General features: G+C 37.8%; 1 protein-coding gene across 5 annotated transcripts in view; it reads right to left on the bottom strand.

Moving 5' to 3' along the window:
• The window catches only part of DAGLA (diacylglycerol lipase alpha), a 162,649-nt gene that overhangs the window by 61,205 nt on the left and 81,537 nt on the right, over positions 1-19,907 (bottom strand). For 3 of the 5 annotated variants that reach the window (XM_042464710.1, XM_042464700.1, XM_042464716.1), the window contains exons 2-4: positions 18,037-18,157; positions 5,262-5,400; positions 926-1,137 (exon numbers count right to left, since the gene is read on the bottom strand). The exons of 1 other annotated variant lie outside the window; for it this stretch is intronic. In XM_042464710.1, coding sequence (XP_042320644.1) covers positions 926-1,137; positions 5,262-5,356 — 307 coding nt within the window. In that variant the 5' untranslated portion in view covers positions 5,357-5,400; positions 18,037-18,157. The remainder of the gene's footprint in view (positions 1-925; positions 1,138-5,261; positions 5,401-18,036; positions 18,158-19,907) is intronic. One more of the 5 variants, XM_042464726.1, reaches the window with a different exon arrangement.

The following is a 19,907-nucleotide window of genomic DNA, read 5'->3' as shown; positions in this document are numbered from 1 at the left end:
CGCACCAAAGCCACGCTCCAGCCCTAAGGACTGGAGCGTGGCTTTGGTGTGGCTTCTGGACTCTTAGGACATATGCATCATTGAAACACCATACCTCCACTGTGACTCGAAGCAGCTTTATTTTGGCTGTCTGTAACAGGCCACAGGCTCCATGGCAGATCAGGCCCAAACAAGTTCTACAGATGTAGAAAATGCAAAATGAAATACTACAAATCTGCTGGGTGGGCTCTCCTCTATGTCCCACTTGTGAGGTCAATACACTGCATGGGGACATGGTAGAAGGCCTTTTCAACTGAGGAACCTCAACTGTGCAGTTTTCTTTCCTTAGAGGCCCAACTGGTGCTGAGACTGATTTTATTTAGGTACCAGTTAAAACTTAGCTGTTCACCAAAGCCTTTGGGCTTCATTGATTCCTCTCAAATACTACTGTACATAGTTTTAAATTGTTTTAAACTTCTAAATCTCATTTAACTCATTATTTTGCTTAATATGTTTTATTTACAATTATTTTATTGTTTTACACAGTTTAAAACTGTTGTTTTCATTTTATCTGTAAACTTCCCTGAGATCCTTTGGATACAGGGCAGGGTTGAAATATTGAAATCAATTAATCAATTACACACTCCACTCTAACAGCATTCACATGGTATGTATCCACATTAAAAAGTGTCCTTAGTGCTTTCAAAGTGTCCTTGAGTAAGAAGACAATTAAGCCAGTAGAAATTTTGAAAAATAGGATTCTCCTCTGCCATATTAATATTCTAAAAGAACTGAATATTCTTATTCTGTAGAAACAGCTGAAGGACTAATTTTTAGGGTATATGATAATATATATCAGTGTGCTGAAAGGAAAATCATTTCAGAGTGTGACAGATGGCTGCATCAAGGTCATACATTTATAAAGTCCCCTTGTCACAGTACTCACCCAGTCTGACGTACAGCACATATTGCATTGAGTCCCGGGGTTCTGTGTACAGGATACTGCCACGCATGCTGAGCCAGATGATTGCAACTTCTGCGATCATGCAACTGAGCAAAATACCCAAATAGCCTCTCCCGTGGTCCACCAGGTTGAGAGAGCAGGTCTCATTGGGATTGTATGCCAGTCCAAACAGCACAACAGAAAGTATTATAAACCTGACACAAAGAAGCCACATATAATAAATCTTGAGGCATATTCATCACTTATCAGAAATAAGGAGACGGCATCTTGTGTTTTGGCAATGTTTTGAACATTGCTCTTTGGGAAGGGAAATGTCTTTTCCTCAATTTCTATAGAACTGTTTATTTTAAGCATTATTAAACTAACAGTCATGTGTGCAAACCCATGCCAGAATAAAACAGTTGGCTTTAAGGTGTTACTGCACTGTTAATATATTATTCATAACATAATTGTTTTGTGAATGTTCAAGAAGCAAATATGACCAGGTTTCCAGATTTAGCTATGAATGGTCTATCACCAATGATACATGCAAATGATTATGGGTTTCTGAGATTATAGGCAAGTATTACATTTAGCCAACTACAATGTTGGAATTTACAAATATATCATTTATTTATAGTATACATTTATATACTGCTCATATAGTAGTTAATTATGATAAATTAATGAAGTCACTTTCTACCTACACACAGAGTTCTGGATGACATCCCAGAACTTACTTTGTGTTCCTCTATGTCAACAGAGAGAAAAAGAGGCTCTTTCAACAGATCTATTTACTTCATCATTGCCATCAGGAGATCTGGAAAAGAACAGTAAAAGCCTGCACATTCTCTCAATTGTCACGAGAGGGCAGACGAAAATGTGGAAGACTCATGCTGTTCACATTCAACAGTTATATGCCAACACAGTTTTTGTCATGCTTGCCAGAACAAGGATACACACATGACATATGAAAACATGCCTGCATTATAAAAGTGAAGCAGTTTAAATTCACTGCATCAAAGATTTCATAACTTTGCTTGCCCTCACAGGAATATTTAAGAACATGCATTCAGCGCATGTGTGTGTACTTGTGTTCCTCCCTCCAGCACCCCTTAGTTCTCTGGCAACTGAACTTTTGAACCCCCATTAAAAAAAATTGTTAATTCTGCCTTCTATACAGCTCTTTGGGATATGAGAGAATAGAGAGTGGCAATCACAACAGCTAGCTATGGGAACAAGCAATATATATGAACTGGTATGGAGTATTGAGATTGGCAGTTATGAGAGGCTAGGTACTTATGAGGAAGATGAAGTCCCTTCACAAAACTAAAACTGCCAGTGAGTTGACTTATCCACAGGTTAATATAACTACTGTACTTTAACTCATTAAAAAAAAAAAGGAACCACCACCTGGTGAAAGGCATGAGTATAATCCAACAATATACCAACTGTCATCATCAGACCTGGGAGGGGGTGAAAAAGACAGGCACAGTCCATCAGGTGTGGCTGTGAATTCTGGGACTTATGTCACTCTCTTTTATCTTATTTTATTTTATTGTATTGTATTTTATTGTATTCTCTATGTACAGTATTTTTATTGCTGTAACCCGCCCGGATTCCTTGTGATTGGGTGGAATAGAAATAAATAAATAAATAAATAAATAAATAATCCGCCCTAAAAGCACTGATCGCTCCTTCTACTCTCTTATCCATCCAGCCTTTAGTGTGAGAACAAACAGTTATGCCTGCTGGAATTTTGTAAGTTCTTTGGCTTAATTTTCCTTTGCTCCATTCTTTAGATCCTTTGTTACATGCCCCTAAGTTTTACCCTTAATGTTTCCTTGGGTGACATCAAATTCCTTAATTTTGTTCCCAAAATCTGCTCTCGACTTATACATGAGATCGAGTTATAATTGTGTATATATGTTAAATTAAAACAAATCTTGAAAGAAGCTTATAAAAATGTATTAGTGGCTGTAAGCCAAAAAACCTGCAGTAGCTTCCAATTTGTTTCTGACTGAACTCCAAAGTGTTGATTTTGCCTTTAAATCTGTAGTGCCCTAAGTCAGGATGTCTTGAAGACTGCCTTTTCTTGTACAGTCAGTCCTCTGTATCCACAGACCCTTTATCCATGGCTTGAAAATATTCCAAAAAAAAGATACAAATTCCCAAAAGAAAGCCTTGATTTTGCCATTATATATAAGGGAGAGCATTTTACTAGGCCACTGTGTTTAATGGGACTGGAGCATCAACAGAATTTGGTATCCAAAATGGGTCCTGGAACCAGACCCCAGGGGATACCAAGGGCCCACTACAGAAGGCTCCCAATGCATCAAGAGCCTCAGTGAAAACAATTTCTTGCTGGATGTAAAAGCTGCAGAAATGAAGGGTGGGGCTTCTTCAGGTCTAAAGTTGCTTGTTAGTACCAACTATAGTAGATCTACAGAATGAACAAAAATCTGGTAAGTCAACACTTATGTAAATTCCATTAACTCAGTGGATACACTAGTTGGAACTAACAACTGACTTCAGGCTATAGTTGTGGCACCTATGCAATGGAACCTTCCTTAGAGAGACTATTGAACTGAGTCTATATTTTGAAGTAGTTTAATGTTTTTATTTTCCAACTATTCTGTGAGGGCATGACCAGAGTAGTTTTCAGATGATTTATCATCTACTGAGAAATTCTGGCATTAGATATGATGCAATTTCTAGTGGTTTCATTTATTGTAAGCACGTTAGTAATATTGTTTACTGTATATACTCATGTATAAGTCTAGAAAATTTAGTCAAAAAATTGACTCCAAAAACCTGAGTTGACTTATCCACAGGTCAATGTAAGAACTGTACTATACTTTTAATTCTTATAAAAAAGGAACCATCCCCTGGTGAAAGGCAAGAGAGTCATCTGTTCTGGAAGCACTCACACCCCCTCTATATTCTCTCATCCATAAAGCCTTTAGTATGAGCACAAACAGTTATGCCTGTTGGAATTTTAAAAGTCTTCTGCCACTATTTTTCTTTGCTTCATCCTTTGCATCCTTTGTTACACACCCCTAAGTTTTACTCTCAACTTATCCATGAGTCATATCAAAATCCATAATTTTAGCCACAAAACCTGGCCTCAACTTATACATGAGGTTGACTTATAGTTGAACATATACGGTACTTTTTAATTGTTTTTAGCTGGTTTAGAAATAAATTTGGTGTTTTAGCAGCCTTCCAGGAAACAGTATGGAACTCTGTCAGTGGGAAAGGTATTCTGGTGTGCCCTGAAATGTGCTCTTTATTATGGGAGTACTGCAGTTGCATATGTTTGCACATAGTTCATGTGAACTTCTTCTATGATTTATGCCATTTAGTGTCATGTACACACCTATATTATTTTTTACAGTAGTTAAGTATACTGGTGCAGCTTCTACAATACTGTAAAAATGGTGCATATAAATCAGTAATAATTCCACACTGAGGTCAAAGCCCTGCTTCTTAACATATGACAAAATATTTTGAATATTATTAGTCTTATAATTTTTACTTAATTCTATATGAGTGATAAGCACTACAGTTGCAGTAACCCAAAAAGAATCCATCATTCCAATACTCTGTTTAGTTTCCAAGACACATTTCAAAAGCCTATCTTTAAATCCCATTACGTACCCACCTCTTCTCCTGTGGTATGCGTCTCCAAGATTTACTTAAAGCATTTGCTTTCTAGCACTTAGGTCCTGATATGTGGGGTGGGGGGCCATTCTCACATTCCTTTGTTCCTCTCCACTCTTAACAGAGCCTTTTGTTTCCAAGCCAGTTCCAGGTGATAATTGTTACCTATGGCATCCTACATAGCTTGATGTTATAGAAAAGATCATCACCATCTGTATGTACCCCCATGGAGTTTCCATTCTTCACTGAAGGCCTTGTTACATCTCTCACCTTCACTGGAGAAGTGAAGTTGCTGGGGTCCTCAGACAGGACATTCTATGCAGTAGCTCCTCTGTTTTTAGCTTCTTATCCTGCTCTTCCAGATATTTAATTGAATAAGTCTGAATTTAGGTTTTTTTTTTAAAAAAAAAACTCCCCTGTTTTACTGTAATGATTTGTATTCTATGTTTCCAATTTAGTTTGGAAATGCACTTTACTATATTTAAAATTTATCACAATTTTTACTGCACTCAATGAATGTATTACATAAATAATACACAGTACCTGTAATACAAGTTAGTATGAAAATGTAGCATTTTGAATATTTTACAGTAGAAGGAGGATGCTACCAACAACTAGAAATTGGAGCAGCAAATCAAAACAAGGAAAGCTGTGTTTTTAAGCTGTTTTCACTTACCATGTGGTATGAAGGAGGAAGAGAAAGATGGCGGGCAAAACAAGGTCATCACTGCCTACAGACCAGCGACGCCGGAAAACCACAATCCCTGGCATGGCTAGTGGGTCTGAGGAGGATCACCAGGCACAACACTCACCTCCTAGAAACACAAACAGCAATAAAGCAAATTTCTTCCACGTATCACAACAAAAGCTGCAGCCCCCCCCCCCACCCAGTCCCAGCTACCTCAGTTATTCTTCTTCAAAGGGAAAATTTTACTTAAATCTCACATAATTTTTTCCATACATTTCTCCCAGTCACATTCCATCATCCTCGGAGACACAGGCTATCCTAAAATCACTCAGTCAGCTTTAAAGTTAGATTTACTCATTCACATGACGTTTTGAACCGGTTTGGGAACTGGTTTAAAAGGAGGTGTGCAGTTCTGGGCACCACAATTCAAAAAGGACATTGAGAAACTGGAGCGTATCCAAAGGAGGGCGACTAAAATAGTGAAAGGTCTGGAAACCTTGCCCTATGAGGAACGACTCAGGGAGCTGGGGATGTTTAGCCTGGAGAGGAGAAGGTTAAGAGGTGATATGATAGCCCTGTTTAAATATTTGAAAGAATGTCATATTGAGGAGGGGGCAAGCTTGTTTTCTGCTGCTCCAGAGAACAGGAACCGGAACAATGGATGCAAGCTACAGCTGGGCAGTGGGACTTTGCCCCCATTGGTTCTGCTGTTCGACAGTGGAACACACTCCCTCGGAGTGTAGTGGAGTCTCCTTCCTTGGAGGTCTTTAAGCAGAGGCTAGATGGCCATCTATTGGGGATGCTTTGATTGGATTTCCTGCATGGCAGGGGGTTGGACTGGATGGCCCATGCGGTCTCTTCCAATTCTATGATTCTATGATTCTATGAGGTGGTTCACACAAGCGCCGGTTTTTCTCGACCTGAATTTCAGGAGGGGGGATGCAAATCCCCCTTAACCCAGTTCTTTTGAAAGCAAGACATTTGCCACATATTTTCAAAAGAACCATGTTATTTTAGGGAGCCGCCAATGGGAATGTGATGCCGATCCCATTCAGGGCAGTCAGGAGGGAGGGGCAATGGGCAGAGGGTGGGCAGAAGGTGGAACATACCCATCCCACAAGTGTTGGCAAACTGCCATTGTTTTCCCCCTTTCAGCACTTGCAGTTCCATGATACCGACTCCTTAAATCCTGTTAATTCAAATTTCCCGCACTATTAAGTGGTCCCTTTAAGTCACCACACAGCTGTTTTCCACTTCTGCTGATGAACTGGTTCCCATTTCCCTGTTGGTCAGAGGTTGGGAAAGTCAGGGAGGGGGTTCCTGTGGGGGGCACAGTATGGTATAATTTTTTTTAAAAAAAATTGGCAGTTTCTGTGCACTGTTGCATTTGTGTGGGTTTGGGCAGGAGTGTTTCTGGGTGCCATAGGGGATTCTTCCCCGGCATGCATGGATTCATAGCTGCCATACAGGATTCTTCCCTGGCATGCATGGATTTGTGGGTGGCATCAATGAGATTGTTGCTGCTATGGGCAAATCTTGGAAGGCATCAATGGGATTGTTGCTGGAATAGGAGATTTGTGGGTGGCATGGAGGGGATTGTTTCTGGTTTCTGCGTGATAATGCTTTAAAAATTGTGCAATTGTTGTTTATTGTTGAACAAGATCTACAATACGTCACAATGGCTACGATGCAGGTTGATTGATCGACAGTTTCTTAAAAAATGCCAGCTCTGATCGCCATTTTTAATTGTTTCCAAATTAAATGTGAACATAAAGTGGGTTAAATTGCCACAGAAAGCTTCGATCGTGGCAAAAATAGTCTGAACATCTATTCTGTGTCAAACAGATGCAGCAATTTGAATCATTCCAGTGCAAAAACATGAGTGTGAATGAGGCCAATAGTTATCAAGCAGAAATTTTCTTTATCAAGCAGGAAGGTTCAGCAGAAATATTCTTTACCAACTATTAACAACTGGTGACGTCCACTTCTAAAAATAGAGATTAGGTAGATCTTCTTACCAAAACTCAATTTCCCTGGGTTCAAATTTTGAGAATATTCCTTTAATTATATATGCATTAGCGAGGACTCTTGTAGTGTGCCATAAAGCCATTGTCTTTGTTCATACCTCAACTAATGGATTAAACTTTGTAATATAATTCAATTCGGCTGTTCCTCTTTCTAGCCATCCTTTGTATTATCCTTGTTCATGGACTATGACCTGTAAATACCTCACTATATGTTCAGGGAGGTTCAAATGTTCTGCAACTGGTTTTTAATTTCAGATTTGCCTCCATTAATCCTTTTGCATTGAGACTGTCTTGTTTATCTAATACAGAGTGTAGAGGGGCATTGCTGACATAATATGGCATATATCACATTGGAGGAAGAGCAAGTACAGTAAATGCATCTCTGAAGTTGTGGGTGATGTTTTTAGCTCTTGTAATATTGCTGCCAAAGTAGATGTTATTATTATTATTCTTTATTTATACAGTGCTGTACATAAAAACAATAAATATAAAAGAGTAAACCTGCCTATGGCGTACAATCTAACCTAGGGACAGAGTTGGTATCTACATTTGTGTAGATTGTGCAGAGTCTCATCCTTGTATTACCAGCCATGTTATGTATCATGTTGTAAGCCATGCTTCTCATATTGCATGTTCTTATAATAAACAACATATTACATGTAATACTAACTAGATTCTATTTCACAACATTATGAGGAAACTTATTATGGAGCTCTGTATTGGAGGTGATACTCTCTGCATGCTGTTGGATGGCATCTAATAGGAGGTCCAGCATAATTATTCATACGTCAATTACACAGTAGATAAAAAGCACCAACCATTGGGGCAGGGAAATATCAAATCATTATAATCTAATATGACTAAGGAAAGAGACCCTCAATTTTTAACAATGGTCACGTACAAAACTGATAGTCAAGAGTCTATATTAATTTTTTTAAAAAAAACAGTGAAATCTGTTTGCATAATTATTTGGCATATGTCAGACAGACACAGAAAAGTTTTTCTTTTATCTAGCTACATACAAAGTTAGTCTCATGAACTTTTATATTAAAATGAATAGTTTACAGCTATGTTACATTTCCACTTACAAAGTAGTGTATATTGCAGATTATCTTTTCCTAATAACTGCTCTTGTAGAAAAACTCAAATCAGCTTCCTACATACGTTGAAAACCTCTGGAATTCTTGAAATTCTTATCTGTAATTTGTCCATTTCAGTCTAGCCAAAGTTTTCTGGAAAAGTGTCAGCTGCTATACCATAGAGCTTGTGACCCAAATTCCAGGCTGCCTCACAGCCTGTCAAATATGTTAAAAAAGAGCTTCCTGAGTGGGTGGCAATTTTTCTATAGGATAATTTTCATGACAGATGAAATCCATCGTGGCCTCATTCATACAGGATCTATATTGCCATACATCCCAACCATCAGGTCTTTCTAGCTTTTGGAAGTGAAGAGAGTCAATGCTTCCAATTCTAGGGACTGAGTGGAAATTCTACGCAGAATACTGCAGAGCTCTGATATAGCTAGTTACAAATAACTATTTATAATTGTCTTTTGCAATAACCAAGACACAGTTGATTGTCTTATGATTACTGTATAACACAACAAAAGAAAACAGTTTTCTCTTTGCAGTACAATTAAGTTGTTATGGTACTTGTACAGTTACAAGGGTGTGGCCTCACTAAATGATAAAAGAGGAACATCACATGGTTCAAGTATGGACTCATGCTATGCCTCATGCTGCTGTATCACAGAGAAAATGAAGTAACTGGGAGAAGATTCTGCTTTATATCACAGATCAATGGCTTGGTGCATTCAGATATTTAAAAGTAACTAATGTAACTACCTGCTTGGTTTTTTGAGAGACAAGGAAAATGTCAATTTAAATATACATATAAGGGTAACAAACTACTTTGGGATAAAAACAATAAAGAGAACTAACTGCTTTTTAAATGTAGCTCTAAAATAAAGGTGAATCGCTTCTGAGTAAACATGAGATTGGGCTTTATATTTTAATAGTTTAAAGATATCATAGGTAAGATATACTAAAATCTTTGTGACATGTTCACAGGACTGTCAATAATGAATTGTTTGGAGCAGAAACAATAATGCTGAGTTGAAACAAGAAAGCATACAGCCCAAATTCAAGGCTCTTGATTTTGGTCCCCCAAGATCAACATATGCTAGGTGGATGATAGATGTAAAAGCTCCTACTGACCTTAAGGTGATAGTTAGTAGAACTGGGTAATTTGTCAACCAGGAAGCAACTCCTATCTTTTATCTTTTGTGAACCAAAGCACAGTTCATAAGCCACAACAATCACAGTCATTATTTAATGACTGCAATTACAGAATGGACCATAGAACCATTGGTTTTATCCTAACTTAGACTGTCCATATGTAGAAGGTGTTTAACTAAACAAAGGATCCCTGGAAAGAAAGAAAGATGAGACAATTTTTGCCTGTTCTTCTCCCTGTCAACCCTCATACTTTCCCAAAGCCCAACCCCCCCCCCCCCGCCCAATCTCTGGAACAATTTTTTAGAGGGCATCAGTAGATGCAATAGAAGAAAGAGTGAGAAATCACCTTCTCAATGCCTCTGTCAGCAGGAGTATCCCATAAGCTGAACTCTTATACCAGCAGAAGAAGAAAACACAGGATCCAACTTATTCAAGATTTCTCTTCTCTAATGTAAATCAAGCAACACTAATATAGAGTGGCAGATGTGTGCCAGGAGCTGTGATTCCTACTTGTACAACAATTCGTAAGTAACACTTAAGCATCTATCCAGTATTGTGTTTGATCTGACACTTTCCTTTGCCACCTTTTCCTCCTAGGTGGACTCTTTCAAACCATCTGCAATGAAGGTATTCCACATAGCATCCATCGTCTTGGCATACTATAATTTCTTGGAACATATTATCTTACATGCATAGTTATTAAATGTGCACTTATCAATGATGGGTAGAAAATCATCTGGTTCAGAAAACTGATGAACAGTATCAGTGGCATCACTAGGGTGGTGTCACCTAGCTCAGTAATTCATGGTGTCAGCCCCCCATTGACCTCCTCCCATATAGAATCCTTAGTAATGTTTCTTGTACTAATGTTACTCATAAATCATAATTCCCATATACCAGTGAATGTAATAGTAATAGTTGTGACATAAACAACTAGCAAAATAAAATTATACCTTTAAATTACAGTGTCATATGCACAGCTTAAATGTATTTATATGCACATTGTTTCATGTGGTAAAGTGAAAAGTTGGTGAGATGTTTTTAAAGAAAATGTAAAAAGAATAAAAAAAATTTAAAAATTAATTTTTTAAAAAATTAAAATGCATTTAAAAAACAAACAAACAAACCCTAAGGCCTCTCCTTTTTCTTTCCACTGAGCCTCAATCCACTCACACCATCTCCTCAGCACTTTTAATTAATTAATTTTATTAACAAAATTTACAACACAACATATCAATCTTTTAACATACACAACACAACATAACACAACAACATAACCCACTCCCCACCCCACCCACCCAAACCACCCTCCAACCTTTAAATTAAAACCTATGACTTCCATCCTCTTTGCGTAGTATGTTACTTCTAGTATCTCTTATACACAACCTATTTATCTCACCTATTCTTTTATCATCTTCTTCACTACTAACTATACTTACATCTTATTCTTCCTATTTGTTTCTTTACCCCTTATTTCCTTCTCCATTACGAATGCTATACTTATTCAATAGATATTCAAATAAAAAATACCCTTGAAACAAATACAATCTACAATCAAGTTAAGTACCACAAGCTCCCCCATTGCTTCCTCATATATTCAAACATTAAGTCCCATTCTTGGTTAATTTTTTTCGAGATATGCCCTATAGATTTCTCTCTTATTATTTGAGTTAATTTATCCATTTCTATTATTTCCATTTGTTTCAATACCCATTCCTCTTTCTTTGGCATATCCTTTGATTTCCATTTTTGTGCTAATAGCATTCTTGCTATTGCTACCATATAAAAAAGTTGTTTTCCGTATTTCGTTTCCATTTCATTGTCAAATATACTCAACAGGAAGCTTTCTGGTTTTAATTCTAACTTAATATGTAAAATTTCACTAATTAAGTCTCTAATTTGTTTCCAATTTTTTTTACCTTTTTGCAGTTCCACCAACAGTGTATAAATGTCCCTGTTACCTCTTTGCATTTCCAACATTTGTTGTTTTTATTTTTATAGATTTTTGCTAATCTTTCTGGGGTTAAGTACCAGTGATAAAACATTTTAAACCAGTTTTCTTTTATATTTTGTGATGCTGTATATCTCAACCCTTTTCTCCAAACATGTTCCCACTTCCCTAATTGTATATTATAATAAAGAGAGCTAGCCCACTTTACCATCGTATCCTTACTAGTTTCATTTTCCATATCCAATTGTAGTAATTTTCTATAGATTTTCCCAATTAGTTTTTCTTGATCATTGATTAATAGTGTTTCTAACTCTGTTTTGTTTTCTTCCTCACCATATTCTTTTATATCTTTCATCAGTCTTTCATAGATCCTCCTATAGGCAAACCATCCTGCATCAAAACCTATTTTCTCCAATTCCACTTGGGTCTTTATTATTATTTTACCTGACTGTTCCTTAGTTAATTCCCTATAGGTAAACCATTTCTCCCTCCTTATCATTTCTTTCCTATAGATGGCTTCATGAGGTAATAACCACATTGGGAGTTTGTGAATAATGTTTCTTTTATATTTATTCCATACTTTCAATAGATTCTTTCTCACACAGTGGTTATTAATTAGTTGATTAGCTTTTTCTTTATCATAGGCTAGATAAGCGTGAAAACCAAAACTCAGTCCTTCTCCATCTAATTCTAACACCCTTCTCTCTTCTAATTTCAGCCAGTCTTTTATCCATACTAAACTACACACATTGGAATATAATTGTAAATTTGGTAACGACATCCCCCCTCTCTCTTGGGCATCCTGCAAAAGTTTTAGTTTAATCCTTGGTCTCTTATTCTGCCATATAAAACGTGATATGTCTCTTTCCTAAATTTTGAATGGTTTGTTTGAATTTATTATAGGAATCATTTGAAATAAAAAAAGAATTTTCGGTAATATCGACATTTTTATTGCTGCTATTCTACCTAGTAAGGATAATTGTAATTTTTCCCAATTCATTACATCTTTTTTAATTTCTGACCATAATCTTATATAATTATTCTCAAATAATTCATTAGTTTTTTTGTTATCCATATACCCAGGTATTTTATTTTTTTTGCTTATTTTTATTCCTGTTTTTTCTTCTATCTCCATCTCCTCTTCTAAGTTCATATTTTTCGTTAGAATTGCCGATTTGTCCTTATTAATTTTACATCCTTATATATCCCAAATTCATCAATTATATTCATCAAATTTATTATTTTATTTTGTGGGTCTTCCAAATTTATCACTATATTGTCGGCAAAGGCACAGATTTTATACTCATATTGTTTTATTTTCACACCTTGTATCATTTTGTTGTTTTTTATTCTGATCATTAGAACTTCCATTATTAGTAAAAAAAGAAGAGGAGATAGAGGGCAACCCTGCCTTGTACCCCTTTCAATATCAACTGGTCTTGATAGGTCTCTGTTAATGTTGATTCTTGCTTTTTGTTCTGTGTAAATTTGTGAAATCCATCTTTTAAAGTTTGGTCCGATATTTAAATTTTCTATAATTTCCAATAAAGCTTCCCAATTGACCGAATCAAACGCCTTTTCCATATCCACAAAAATCATGCCTAATTTTTTGTCATTATTTCTTTCATAATATTCTAAAACATTTAGTATATACCTCAAATTATTTTTCATATATCTTTTTGGGAGGAATCCACATTGGTCTTCGTCTACCCTATCTTCTATACATCTTTTGAGTCTTTGAGCCATAATTGTTGCGAAAATTTTATAATCCAAATTAAGTAATGAAATCGGCCTACAATTTGCTGCTTCTAATAAATCTTTACCCTCCTTCTGTAACAATGGCCTGTTACAGACTGCCAAAATAAAGCTGCTTCGGGTCTCTTTGCAGGTATGCTATTTAAATGATGCATGCATCCTAAGAATCTGGAAGCTGCACCAAAAGCTGCACTCTGGTGCTTAGGAATGGAGTGTGGCTTTGGCGTGACCTCCGGACTCTTAGGACCCATGCATCATTTAAATAGCATACCTCCAAAGAGACCGGAAACAGCTTTATTTTGGCAGTCTGTAACAGGCCAAAATTATCTCCGATTCTTTCCAAGTTTCCGGTATTTTCCCACCTAAAATACTGTTCATGACTGTCCATAATGGTTCTTTTATTTCATTTTTAAAGATTTTATAAAATTCTATCGGAAATCCATCTGGGCCCGGTGATTTACCATTTTTATTTTTTTCTATTGCTTTTTCTACTTCCTCTAATGTGATCTCTGCATCTAAATTTTCTCTTTGTGTTTCATTGATTTTAAAAAGTTCAGCATTTTAAAGGGATGACGGCAAACACCATACCCTTTTCTTCCAAAAGGCAGATGTCTGGATGTCTGCAGAGCAGTGGTGTCACTCCTGTTGAGGGTGTCACCTGGTGTGTTCCACATACACCCGTACCTTCCTAATGATACCCCTGGCCAGTATTTCAACAAACTGAAATAGGAACACATCTTTTGGTATACTGTTTTGCCCCACCCCACCCCATGTACACCAGTCAAAAACAAAACCAGAAAGGCATTCATTAATCATAAATTTCTATTTTATCAGAACCAAGATAATATCCAATATTAGCTTCAAAATAAGTGAGTATACAAAACCACAGTTAACATCCTGGCTTGTTGCACAATTGGCAACCATAGTTTCCATGCTTGGAGAAAACAAGAAACTATAATTAATGGAAATCTCTCTGGCTTGTTCTCAGTTCATACAAGTTAAGGTGATTCTGTATGCATTCAAAGTTTCATTCATATCTTAGTTCGTAGATCTGATATACTGATCATTCAAATGTAGTCAATGAATTATGACAGCACCATCTCACACCTGCATTTTCTTGTCCTTCTAGATTCTTACAAGAGTAAGGTAGTTTTTTGACAATGTTGAAAATATGCTGTATGTGGCTAATTCAAATGTGGCAGCTGAAAAGGGTCAGGAATTGACTTTGTGGAAATGCCAGGTTCTTGTCAGGGGAGATGCTTTTTGGAATGAGTTTGAAATTCCTGGAGATACCTCTGTGATTAACTAACAATGTTAAGATTGCTGTTTGATCCTTAAAGATGATACCAAAGTCCTTCCTAAAGCCATTTCAGTAAGGAAGTCACATAACAAAAGCACACACCCAATGCTACACAAAGTTATTGGTTACTTTCCCAATACAAGTTTGCTAAAGAAAGGCAAACACTGCTTGTTCCATAGTATCTACTGGGATTTATTCTGGACTCAGCAATTCAGTAGTTTGCCTTACAAAGCCCATATACTTTTGTGACTAGAGTAACAGATTTCTCACAGAATGGAGACAGGAATACATTCAAAGTAAGAGGATGTTCTACAAAAAATATGGTTTAGCTGTAGGCATCTTGATCTGAATATTCAAAGACCTATTGGGTTATATTATTTATATTAACTCTGACACCAGCCATCTCAGAATTCTGTTACATTAGGACACTAGGCACAATTCAAAGGGGCTCCTAGACTATATTTTAGTATGAGATATGGAAGATCCACAGTCAAAATTTGGTTCTTTGTTCTACACAGCAAAAGAAATTATGCTAACTCATCTGACTACATGGAGAAGTGATTCACTGTCTCACATTATAAGCTATACAGTAATTCATTCCATACTTTCTTCACCAGCATTCTGCTCACCTAAACAACTATTCAAATCCATTCTTTCATCTGAGTGTCACATCAAGAAAGTTACACATGCCTTACCTCTTAACCTTAAGAAGAATTCTCCCCATAACCCTTTCTGAAATGCTAGAACTGATATAACAGACTGTTCTGTAAGTAGCCCAAACACAGTTTTGCATAGCAGTTCCATTCAGTTTCAATGTCTAAAGGGCCTATTCTGAAGGCCCTTAAAGGAAATGGCAGCTGTGGTATTCAATCAGCCCCGTTCTCTTATAGGCACAGCTGCCACAGGCATACAGGGCTAATGGCACGTGCTGAAGATCATCTTTGGTATCATATCCTGAATATCTCTGGAGAGTTAATGGCCAGCTGTTTCTCTCCAGCATCCCCATTTTTTCTAGAGACTTGGTAATGGCAACTGTGTAGTAAAGGCCTACAGTTTTTTCTATTCATGTAATCTGTGAAGTCATTCTAAATTTTGCCCTAGCTACCTCATAATTTAGAGGTCAAAATATGCATCAGTTGTTCACATCAACCTTCCCCCCAGAAATGTGTCTTTAGAGGAGATAGTGGTGATTGCAAGAGATCAGATTGTGCTGCTGGCCTATGCTATACTTTTAGATTGGTTCCAAAGCAAGTTGATTTTTAAAGAGGTATACCACCTTCCCCCATATTCTCTGAGATGTCTGAACAGACACCGGGAGTCTGCTGGCTAGAAGGGGTTTCATCTGTGTCTTGAAAACACCTGGGAGGCAATTTCAAGAGAAAATCTACTGGCAAAGAGAAGACTAGCCTTCTGCATGAAATTCTCAGCTAAAAGATGCACAGCTGACCCAAAAGCTGGTAATGATTCAGTTTCAAGTAGGACACCTGAGCCATTGTAGTTGGTGGATCTACTTGTGAATAAATAAACTACCTTGGTGCTCATGAGCAGCTTTCTTGCTTTTCTGTTCATATGGGGGTGATCTTAGGTTAATTCCACACACACACCCCCATTCTCAATTAGTGCTATTCATTACAGCAACAATAAAGGGCATAGTTTTTAAAATAGTGTTTTATTTTAGTTATGCTGGAGTGGTTCAAACACTTTTTTTACTGACTGATGTCGATGAAACTGGAGAATCACTTGAGTTAACTATCAAACTGCTGATGCTATAAGGAACAGGTCAGACTGCTTCAGTTCACATGTTTTGTAATTTTTTTAATATTCTCTTTACATCAGGGGTGGAAATCATGTTGCCCTCCACATTTTGTTGGATTCCAACTCCCAAAAGACCTTACCTAGCAAAGCTAATAGTGAGCAATGGTAGGAGTTGCAGTTCAGAAACAACTGGAGGGTTTATTTTCTCTACTATTCTCATGACAGAAGAGAATAAACATTACTAATTTTTTCTTCCTTTTAATTTTCCTGGATCAGGTATGTTCATTTTCAGAGTGTCATGCAGAAGTTAGAAAATATACATGTTAATTAAGTAACTTTTGCTGACCTGCACCAGGAACAAGTCCTTGCAATCTAAAACTTGTCCGCCATACTGCCATTATGCTTCCTTTCCACTGGTAATACCTTATAGAACATAACAACCAAGAGTGATTCACATTTAGAAGGAACAAGCTGTTTTGCAGTTGGATCCCCTTTCTGCTTTTGCAAATATGTTCACTGTATTTTGAGTGCAGCTGCCCAAACCACTGAACATAATGTAAAAATCAAAAGTAATCATTTGCGGTATCCAGACCGACACAAAGCACCGGCGTGGATACCTACTAGGGTTGCCTCGGGGCATCCTTTCCAGATGCCCTGCAACCCTAGTACGTTCTAATGGCGCTGCCCTTTCTACATGGGCGCCACCATTACGATGTCACGGCCGCACTGCAGCCAAAAGGCGCGGCGCAGACATGATGTCCTGGCGCTGCTGGAGGGAGCTTGTGGAACCCTTTCAGTGGCACCAGAAGGAGCTCCATTTCGGAGCTCCTTCAGCCATGTGTATCGCTGGCGTGGTCTTTAAATGGCCATGCCAGTGATACAAAGAGAAAGGGCCCAAGCGGCCCCTGTGTCCCTTTCCCCGCCGCTGTCGGGGTGTCCTTGGGGCATGAAGCCCCAAGGACATCCCTTTCCAGGCCGTGGAGAAGCAGCATTTTGCCGCTTCCCTGAGGCCAAGAAAAGTGGCGGATCAGGGCCTCTGGGGCTGCTGCTGTGGCAGCTGAGGCCCTGATCCGACGGGGAAAGGGGTGGGTGCAGGCTGCCCCAAAGGGGTGGTCTGTATCCTGCCACAGTTATTTTTTCAACTGATAATGGTTTTCCTCATTTATAGGCAAGTGTTAATTTAAAAGAATGTGTTATCCCAAAAGTTAGAAGAGAATGCTCAAACATGTTTTTGTACATGTGGAGTGCAACAACTCAGTAATCTACATAAGGAGCACTCATTTTAAAAATGCAGATGGCCTGAAATTCTCAGTCCAAGAAAACAAGAAGAAAGCAGCAAATATATTGCCCTGGATTAATTAACCTAAAATAAATGCTGCCTTAATTCTGTATTCAATCAGTAATGCAGAACAGAATCTCACCTCCACCGGAATGGCTGCATTAGAAAAATGTAAATAAAATTGTTACCACATTTTAATTTGTATATATTGATGTGGTCAATTTATATTAATGGCTCACTAATCTGTTTAGTGGCCTGACAAGTTAAAACAGAAAAGGATTAGTATATAATAGACAAATACTTCCCCCCCCCCCCATATTAGACTACATGGATAAGTTTTTGAGGGAACAGAGACCCATAGATACGTGCATTTGTTTAAATCAATTTTCTTGCCTGTCACAGAAACTGATCACCTAAGATCAACAAAAAACTGAAAATCTGAGCTTAAGATATACTTACTGAGCATGTAGTCCAATAAAAACACATTCTTCCATCCCAAGAAACTTTCTTGAGAAAGTCTATGTCCATGGATGTAAGCTTCATGGGTGAAAGAGGAATCCGCATGTTCTCCCTGCAGCCACTGAAAATATCAGGAAAAACAGTGGTGACTCTCTGCCAACAAAGCCAGTTATCATTATAACTTTCACTATTACTGGAACAACTCCTTCCTTCCAGGACACAACGCTCATTTGCTGAGCTCAAGCTGGTTCAAGCAAATGAATCAAAAGTTCTGAGTCCCTCAACCTTTTCCACATTTTCATCACACTCTAGGAGGCAGTGACCTTATTACTTGCAGTCAGGAGACTGTTTCTACAACATAGAAAGACTGAGAATGAGACCATAGTTTCTAGAAGCAAGTGCTATAGCACAGAAGCAGCCTTTCTTCTTCCAATGTGTGCCACACAGCTACACACATGCAGAGCAAATGTGTACAGTCAACTATGAGCACTCTCGAATCTCCCTAAATGATGAAACTGCTCTTCCTTGCAACAGACTGCATGAGAGACAGGATGGCTGGAATAAAAAGAGTGCAAAGCCCTGGGCCATTGGCTACTTTTGACATTTTAGAAACAAAAAAGTAACACACAAGGGACAATCTTTGTAGTCAAAGAGTGAATGAACTGTTAAAATTAAGCAGCCTTTATCATAACCTTTTAGCCAGCGATATCTCAGTCTGAATCAGGATCACAACACAGCATAAAAAAGAATAAAGTCCCCTCCCCAACACTTCCACAATGCAGTCCCAATTGGATTAGATCCTCATCCCTGTGGTTGATGTTTGGTAAAAAAGAAAAATGAAAGGTTCTAATCACATTTTAAAATAATATGGTTAACACAACATGCAGTTTGACACTATTTCTCCATAATACACTTTGAGAGAGAGAGAGAGAGAGAGAGAGAGAGAGAGAGAGAGTGGGGAAGAAGCAGTACTAGAGGATATATGTACACTTGTAGGTTGAAGGCTTATTGTAAAAATCAAGCATGAGCCCTACTCTAGAGACTTTTGTCAAATTTGATAAGCCCAATATCTGGTAGAATTAGAAGTAGCTGCAAAAGTACATGCATGAATACAAGAGAGCAAAACGATAGGCCAATATCCTCTACAATACCACTGAAGCTGAAAGCTCTGCTGGCATAGTTATGTTCCACCACCAGAGAAGACAGGTTCACTTTGCATGCCTCCCAATAGCTATTTCCCCAATGCCTGGCTTCCAGGAGTCCTCACAGCCAAAGCATTATGAGACAAAGACTTCAAAAACCACCTAAACAATAGAATACTGTTGCGGCTGAAGAGAAACAAAGCTACTCCTTGGAAAACTGTTAACATCTGCAACACTCCTGGGCCAGTACTGCTTACTGATTCTTCTTGGGTCAGACAATTCCATGGTGCAAATAACTATGCGGCTACACACAATTTTTTTTAAAGGAGTGGGGGGGGGGGACTCTGATAAAGAGCAAAAGCCAAAAAGTCAACAAGCCCAATGACTGAAGTAGTAACTTTTTCACAGACCACAAGAAAGAATTCAGTAGAATTCCAGTTTGTGCATGAGCCAGTACAGTATGCTGGTTCTTCCTGCTTGATCAGGAGTGAGTGAACAAACCAAAAACCATCAGGCCATAGTTTCTTTTCTTTTTAAAAAAATATATTTATTCAAAAATGAAACTATACAACCAGTAAATAAGAACCATCAAACACAACTACAATCCATCATAAAAATAGAATTTACAAGCTACAAATTACAAATTATAGTTTGTAAATGCCATAGTTTCTTCATCATGATGTGCAAGTCCACTAGGAGCAGGTAGGTGTTCTGGCTTGTGACTTGCCT

This window comes from Sceloporus undulatus, chromosome 1, assembly GCF_019175285.1.
Source record: "Sceloporus undulatus isolate JIND9_A2432 ecotype Alabama chromosome 1, SceUnd_v1.1, whole genome shotgun sequence".
In the NCBI taxonomy this organism is placed as follows: domain Eukaryota; kingdom Metazoa; phylum Chordata; class Lepidosauria; order Squamata; family Phrynosomatidae; genus Sceloporus; species Sceloporus undulatus.
This window is presented reverse-complemented; position numbering and strand designations above follow the sequence as displayed.